The 8,847-nt window shown below is 30.0% G+C and overlaps 2 protein-coding genes across 2 annotated transcripts; both read right to left on the bottom strand.

The window, feature by feature from the left end:
• Positions 1-1,115: 1,115 nt before the first annotated feature.
• On the bottom strand, positions 1,116-1,456 carry LOC119678763. Its single transcript, XM_038090813.1, has 2 exons — positions 1,445-1,456; positions 1,116-1,370 (listed from the first exon to the last, which is right to left on the bottom strand). Exons 1-2 carry the CDS (start codon positions 1,454-1,456, stop codon positions 1,116-1,118), a joined length of 267 nt encoding a protein of 88 aa, XP_037946741.1.
• Positions 1,457-8,180: 6,724 nt separating this feature from the next.
• On the bottom strand, positions 8,181-8,558 carry LOC119678755 (cuticle protein 5.1-like). The gene is made up of 2 exons (XM_038090800.1): positions 8,547-8,558; positions 8,181-8,454 (listed from the first exon to the last, which is right to left on the bottom strand). Exons 1-2 carry the CDS (start codon positions 8,556-8,558, stop codon positions 8,236-8,238), a joined length of 231 nt encoding a protein of 76 aa, XP_037946728.1. The 3' UTR covers positions 8,181-8,235.
• Between the last annotated feature and the right edge of the window lie 289 nt (positions 8,559-8,847).

Below are 8,847 nucleotides of genomic sequence, written 5' to 3'. Positions count from 1 at the left end.
GTGTACAGAAGGAATCACATGCTAAGTTCAAGTTATTTGATACTATTGATTATTTCATGTATCATCAGTCCTTCAATAGATGATCAGACAGGTAGTCCACTAATTATATAGGATTATTTAATTTTATTTTACTTTTTTAAATAGTGTAACTAAAAAACTAATTGTTTTTTTAATATGAAATTAGAATCAACTATGTCCCTATACTAATGATATATTAATTTCAATACATTTCTTGGATTTGCAATAGTATCCATATAAGTTTTTTAATTTAGATATAACTTTTTTAACAGTACTGAATTGCAACAATAAATATTTTTATTTATTTTTAATTAATCTAATTTTTGGCTGTTTCGAGTATTGCCAAATACCCCTTATCAGTGGTCTTGAAATTATTTCTTGAATTTTAATTATTTGTCGTAACTGACGTTAAAATTATATTTAATATAGAATAATTTCTTTAATCAAAACTAGCTTCTTTCCTTTTCCGAAAATATTATGAGAGGAAATAAATATTTTGAACGTCCATAACAAAGTAGTTTCTAACTTTTCAATCGTATTCCAAACTTTGGAAGTGACTATGCTATAATATTGATTAAATTCTTTTGAACTTAGAAAAGTAGAAACTTATTACGAGCCAATTTGTTATTTTATTTGAAATTTATTTAAATTTCCTCTACAAACTGCTGCAATACTAATCGGAATATAAAGTTCCACAATATTCAAAAATTTCAACTATTTTCCGGATTACAAATAAGCTCTCCAAAAAATGCTCAATAGTATTTGACTACGAAAACAAGGACTGAAAGATAAAAATCGAGCAGCAAAGTAAAAACTAATTCAACAATGTCCACACTCCAGTAGATTGGTGCTCAACTGATTCAAATATTATTCTATTTTTTTAAGTACAATTTAAGGATAAAAGGATTTCGACATTTAGTCGAGTGTGTGTTAAGCAAATTGAGGCAATTAGCACAACGAGAGCATTTTAGATTTTAATTGTTTTTATTGCATTTTTGAAACCGAATTCAATGTAAAAAAAAAAAAATAAAAAATGGATTAAATACTGAAATAATATCCTTTTAAGAGCAGTGATATTAACAGTGCTAAGTGTCGTTTTAACGTCTCAACAAAATGGAGCTGTAAGGATAAGCGGAGTATGCAGCGGCGGTGTAGGCATCGGTGTAGGGTGAACCAGCAATGTATGGAGAAGCATAGGATGTATAGTAAGGTGAGCTGTATGCAGTGGTGTAGGCAGCTGTATAAGGCAGTGCTGCAGCGGAAGTGACAAGTGGTGCTGAGTAGGCCAGTGGTGCTACAAGTCCTGGTTTAGCTGCAACCATTGCGATGATAGCAAAGAAACACAAAGCAAACTAAAAGTTTTGGAAAATAAATAAAATTCAAATGATATTTTTATTTTATGAAATATTTTGTGTTGCCAACTTACGTATTTGAACATTTTAATTAATTTTTATTTAGGCTTAAGACTTTTGACTTGTTTTGCTTTGGCAGTTGCAAATGTTACTGTGTAATTACCAATCAGTGTCTGTCATTTTTATATAATTTTGCTTGCTTTACTTAAATTATTTTCCTACTTCATTTATTATAGTTTTTTTTTTTTTTTATTATTTTTTATATTCTGGTTTACTACTGTTTAGATTTTTTTCTCTATTTATTGGTCTTACAAATGGGCACGTTATGTGGTCATTACTCGTATCTGCTTAAATTTTTTGTGAGTTTGTGTGTCTTCTATGCCCATGACACGTCGTTGTTACTTTAACGTTTTTATAACATCACCGGCATACTAATTTCCTCATGACTTTGGGTTATACACTCATATTTTCATGCTTCTTCATAAGTCAATTCTATATGTTTTGGTTGATTTGCCATTTTTTTTTTTCTGAATTGGACATTTATGTATAGTTTTTGATTATTCTCATTTCGGAAATGAATTATTCTTGTATTTATTTGTTTATGCCTTAGACATGCAACATTCATTATTATCATGCGGAACTCTATCTTATTGTAACTATCATAAATATCGGAAGTGAGCAATAATATTTTGATCAAACAATAGGTCATTTTGAATTGGTTTTGCTTTCCATAGGCATTGAAAGTAAGAGTTGCCAAAAATTGATATATTCAGTTTCATGATGCTTGGCAATAAATAAAAAATTTTTAATAAAAAGTTATTGTGAAATTCTAATTAATAATGTTATTTGCTAAGATATTAAAACATTTAACAGAGAAAAAAAATTGACTTCATCATTGTTGTTATAATAGTAAGAACAAGAATTAAAATAATTATTCATAAATAATTTTTTGAGAATGCCTGCAAGTACCAGGCATAGAACTCGAGTCCTGCCAAATTTGAAACTCAGAGTCAGCGCACTTTAACCAACTGATCCAAAGTTCGTTTACTGGTACTTGTGTCTCAAAAATTTGTTTACGAATAATTAAATACAAGAATTATTTCCAAGACCACGGATGATGGGTATTTGGCAATACTCGAAACAGCTGTATGGTCAGCCAAAAATTCAATTAATTAATATAATATAAAATGAATTTTTGTTGTTGTAGTTCATTACTATTCAAAAAGCCACTTTATTTTTTATCTATAAATATAAAAAATAAAATATTACCAAAATGTCCAAAAATATTTTGAACATTCTTCAAGTTCCAATTATTAATGTTATTTGTTACTTTGAATGGGGAAGAAAATTTACTTAATTATTGTTGTTATAATAACATGAACTACAGATCATAGTCAAAATATTTTGGACAGTGTTTAAATCATCTTCCAATCTTTGTTCTTTTATATAATATTTTAACATATATATATGTAACATTTTAACACATATATATGTAACATTTTTACATATAATTTATTGATTTTAATTGTTTAATTTCCAACTTCGTACTTTCTAAATTTATAAATTTTTTAGTAGTAAAAATGACCACTTTTCAAGATAATCCCCTTTAACATCCACGCACTTATTCTAACAATCCTCATATTTATGAATTCCATCTCTTTAGTTGTGTTCTAGAAAGTCTACAAAACATACTTTGACTGGAGCCTTATATTACAAAATTTTGTGAACAAAAACATATTCAGATTAATAAAACACCAGAGACCGGTTTTCTATTTTCACTACAGTGCACTATCTCATATTTAATAATTATTATTTTCGAGGTCCAAGAAAGGAGGGGCTAATTCTAGAAGTTGAGATTGAGATAGTTCTTACAAGGTTTTGTACTTTAATTAATTGAATTTACCAATGATGTATATAATTTTGTGATGGAAAATTATTTATTTTTTCTGTGAACTGGATTTTTTAGTGCACATTTTGCTTCTAATTTTTTCAACAGATCTTAATAAAAATCTCGGTTTAATATTTTGCTAGACAAATAATTCAAATTTTAGTAATTTCCCTTATGGGAAATTTGTTCTTAAGGGTTGTATTCGAAATTTTTCGCCTTAAATCATGTCATTTATTTCTAATGAGCTCATTTTTATGAAAGCTGTTTGTATAGTAAATTATCCTCATTAATGGCTATAATGAGCAAAACTGCCTAAATGAGACAAGTGGAAACATAGTATTAGTTTTTAAATTAATGTACCAGTTTTTTTGATTTTTCCAGTATAACCATATTTTTCATAATAAAGATAAATCCCTGTATATTTTTGTATTACAAAAACCGTTAAAACTGTTAAAGACTGAAAAAAAAACGAATACAATAATAAGCTTAAGGGTTCTCTAAGTTTGAATATATTTCAATCTATGTAAGTATAAATTTCGACTTAAGATTTACATTGTGGATGCTTGGTAATGTCAAAACCCATAAATAACACCATGATATAATATTAACTTATGACTAATTTTGTTAGAAAATTGCTACATTCAACGATATATAACATATGACTAAAAGTTCAATATATTTTACGTTTTCAATTATCTATTAGTTTTATAACTCCCTACCCTTTGTGGGTGCATTTTAATAATTGAAGAAGTTAATTTACTTTAGTGAAATCAAATGACATTTTTGTTTTTAAAATGAAATACCAGATGTATGAATTCCTAACTCAATATCCTTTTCAAACACAGCAAATGCAAAAAAAATATCTTTTAGACTCGCAGACTTTGCCTTATCGGCCATAGCAATGCCAACATAAATCAGCAACTGTGGCAGCCAATCAAGGATGCAACATTTACAATTCATAATGAAATTAAATGACCCAAAGCAAAATTGTTTTATGGCATGTTTCATTTGAAAATAGAAAACGTAAAATTAAAAATCAAAAGCACGATTGCCAACTACTGACAGCAAACGAAATACGTACAGTACGAGGGGTGCACAAAAAGTACTGAAGTACTGCCTAAAAAATGGAAAATCTAAACAAAACCTTAACAAACCCACAAACATCGAATGTTCTTCAATCACAGAAAGGTTTCACGAATGCGAAATCGAAGTAGCGCCAACCGCACAGAAGGATGGATGCTATTTTAAAATAAACAAAAAAAAACAAATCATTACTGATATGCTTATATGTATGAGCATTCTCCCTTAATGGAATGCCTAAGTGAGAGCTAAACAAATCCATAAAAGTGCTAGAATTGAAAAAGGAACGAAGGAAGGAACGATGTGGAGCATATATAGTTTCAAACGAAGAATTCGAAATTCAATCGAATTTTGCATTAAACTTGAGATTGAAAGAAAGAAAAAATTGCATTATGGAGTACCGTAGAATAAAATAGTCTCAGCTGTGTTGCTGGACATAGCATTGGAGGTGCTTATAAGGATTTAGCAAAACATGACAAAAGTTTGCGTTGCTAGCAAACGAACGAAATCTCAAAAAGAACTTTTTGTTTTGGTTTTTTCTGAACAGAAAATCCTTTCAGTTGTTTCTAGTGATTTTAGTTGCTTTAACTTTACTCGCCAATGTTTCCGAGAGTTGCATGTTGCACTTTGAATTTTAATTGCAGCCAATAGCATTTTACTGTGATTTTATGCATTTCCTCAACATTCGTTGCTGCTTGTACCAAGTCCCAATCCCAGTTGTGCTCTTCCTGCTGCCGTCCGTAATTCGCAGTTCGATTATTGACTTAAGTGCATTTCACATTTAACACGGCACATACGACTGTAAGCAGCAAAATTTTAGCAAAGTGCAGCACATTTGTGTGGGCGTTGCACTTAATCAACGCATTCATTCTTAAAATTTGCTGATATTTGTTGAAGTCTGTGGGAATTCGTTGAAGCACTTTTCCACTCTTCCGGTGCACTTGATTTCCTTCAGCATCGGTATCGGCATCGGCATCGGCATCAGCCTCTGCTTGGTTTGGTTTGGTTTGGCGTGGCATGGTTTAGGTCACTTCTGCCGTTGTCTTAGCCATTAATTATGCTCTTTGCTAGTAAAGCAACATAAGTTGTGCTAATTCGGCAAAATGTACCAGATTTGTGGCTAATTGTGGCTTAAGTGCATAAAGAAATTTTCTCAGTTGATGCTTATTTATTCTTATTTTTATATGTGACCGGAATCTTAAGCATTTAATTTAGTTAAGTATGCCAAATGTGGATTCGTAACAAAAGGAATTTCAAATTATATTCCTCGGTTTTGTTAAGTATATTTAATATTAAGTGCACATAACAAGATAATTTTCTGTAAATATCAGATGAAATGCTTCCGATGAATACAAATAATTTGTTTTACAAATTGAGTATAGAATGGAAAATCTTAAGCGCTTTAAATAATTAATTAGTTTATTAAGGAATTAAATGCTTTATGTTCTATAACAAGAAATCTATTTTTGGATAGAATAGATAATCGCAATAGAGAGAAATGGATGTTAAATTTTGATTATTTTATTATATGTATGTATAAATAACGCTACTTTCACTAATAAAACTAGAACTAAAATAAATCCAACTGGCGTTTTTCGGAGATATTTCTCGAAAGTATGAGGTATATCGATTGTATGAGGTATCCTCTCCAAATTACAATTGACAGCTTAAAATAAGTATGTTCACTACAGACAAATTTTGGTAATTTTAAATACGTATCTGGAGTGTAAATTCACAACAATGGATTAAAAACTTAATTTTTAATAAAGATAATACTTGGGCTGGCCACACAGCTGTTCCGGATATAATCAAATACAAGTAAAATCTTTGGAACATTAATTAATTTAATTGTCTGTATATAATAAAGAGAATTCTGGGGCTAACCATACAGCTATTTCACTTACTGTCATATATTCATTAAGAGTATGATGTTTAGAAACATATATTGGTTTAATTCAGTGGATATTTTTGTTTTTTGTAGAAACCACAAAGTTTAAAAATAATAAACTGTATGGTTATTGTAATATGTTTTATACATCTCTGGTATGATGTATAATGAATTGTACATAGTACATAGTACAAGTACATAGGTATATATATAGGCTATAAAATAGATATGTAATTATTTGGAAATTGTTTGTGCTTATTTTTTAATCAATGAGGTCTCAATGAACAACTACTAGCTATGTATCCATAACTGAAAATTTAATTCATAGACCATTTTCAATCATCTCGCGGTCCACTGGTTACGAATCACTGTTTTAATTATTCGTATATAATCAAGAAAACTCTTAAGCAAACCGTACAGCTATTTCAGTTACTAACAAATATCCATTATCAATATGGTACATACTTATAACCATTTTGAAACATCTGTTAGTTTTATGTCCGTATATAATATTTAGTTTGCAAGTATTAGGACTTAAAACCTATCAAATTAATATTTCATCACGTCAACAGAGATTAAAACATGTTGGTTATGTTGTAAAAATATGGTGTTATATTCATTCATGAATATGTACAACTTGATGTTGTTTTATCTATTATTGTTATTTTCATTCACTATTGTCTACAGTTTATTGTTCCATATTAACCTTTATGTATATTCCAAGATTTTCTCTCACATTCGAAAAAATTTAATATGTCAAGAACTTAGCGTTATCAAGCACAGTTATACTTTGCTTCTTACTGTTGTTATTAAATTAGAAACATCACTAGTTATACATATATAAAAAATATAACATTACATATAAAAAATCTATTCCAAAATGCATATGGATTCATCCAGTTCCTTGTAAATAACATAGCGATATGAAAATGGAAATTTGATCAATGAGGGATCGAAAGAATAGGCTTTTACCATATGCCTACAAAAGTAATTGGTATTTGGTGCCACTAATTTTAGAAAACGTCACTACTAATTCTAAAACTAATTTACTAATAAAACTGCTACTTCTTTATAATCACTAATTAACGATGCATCACTGCTGTAACAATAAGTTCAGAGTTTCTGATATAGTAGTGATGTCATAACTGATCACATACTGGTTTATCTAAACCAAATTGGTTTGTTGGTTGAATGGTTGCACTAGCTGATCGGCATATTTTCCTTCCCCTTATTAATTATCATTTATTCGTCGTGTTCGTATCACAACCTTGCAAGAATCCTGAGTCTTATCAAGAACGTGTGTAGGTAAGCCAGAAACATTTACTTTAGCTTATGTCACTTATGTCAAAAACACATATTCAGAAAAATCTTTTTTTTCTGTTAGTCATATGAGATTGTCTCTTCTTCGTCCAAGTTTCTTCAATTTTTACAAACCCTTTACTTTCAAGTTCAACTTGATGTACTAGAAAATATATTTTTTTGGTAGAATTTTCGCAGTTTTTTTAGTGTAAGTGTGATCTTAGAGTTGACCAAAGTTCCTAAAAAAGTAAACCCCTAAACACTTTCACCATCCTTTCCACAATTGTGACAGTAGCGATTAGAAAGCAGTTCCAATCTTCTACCATGAATCTCTTAACGACTGTGACCAGCAAGCAAATATACTGGAAGGGGGCGGGGTAATAGATATATATATATTTTTCATTTTGTTATTATGTATCATGTTATCTCGAGAGGGACCTATTCATTTATCTACTCCCTTGAGTACAACACTGTTAATTTTGTCAGTTAATCCAGAGGTTATTTTGTCAGAGGTTATGTACTCATAGCCAAGCGACTGATTTTCTCTAAGCTGCCAATAGTTTCAGAAAATAAAATAATATTAAAGATTAGTTTTTCCTTTTGTTTTTATTAATTTTTAAATTGTTCAATTAATTTTTGTTTGCATGTCCATTATCGTAGCCTTTAGTGTTTCACAAAATTAAATCCTTTTAAGTTTTCTTCCAGTCAACTTAACGCAACAAGTATGAAGCACTGTAAGGATATGCACTATAAGCGGCAGCATAGGGAGAAGCAGCTACATAGTTGGAGTAATAGGGTGAAGCGTAGGCGGCGGTGTAAGCAGCAGTGTATGGTGCAGCAGCGACATAAGGAGCAGAGTATGCCAATGGTGCAACCACAGCTGGTTTAGCAGCTGCAATGGCGAAGATGGCCAAGAAACACAAAGCGAACTGTGAAAAATAAGTTTATTAAAATTTAATTGTTACGCTGAGAACCGAGCAGGTCCTGCCAAGTGATTTAAGGCTCCTCAGTTGGTACTTACGAATTTAAACATTTTGTTGTTTTGGTTTTGGAAGTTTGGTTGTTACTTAAGCAGAAGTCAAGAAACTGTTGATTTTTTGATTGAGCTCAGACGAGTATATATACCAAAATTGTGATTTCGAACAAATTAATTTAATGCAATTATGTGACATTATTTCTGATATTAAAGGTAATATGTGACAAAAAGTTAAAGAGGGGACATTATTTTTTTTTGTACATTTATTTGGCAACGTGCTTAGTTTTTAATTGTTGCGGAAGATATGAGTTAGAAATATAAAAACATATAATTTTTTTTTATTTTT

Source organism: Teleopsis dalmanni, chromosome 1 (genome assembly GCF_002237135.1).
Source record: "Teleopsis dalmanni isolate 2A chromosome 1, ASM223713v2, whole genome shotgun sequence".
Classification (NCBI taxonomy): Eukaryota; Metazoa; Arthropoda; class Insecta; order Diptera; family Diopsidae; genus Teleopsis; species Teleopsis dalmanni.
The sequence above is the reverse complement of the archived record's forward strand: the minus strand, read 5'-3'. Positions and strand labels throughout refer to the sequence as shown.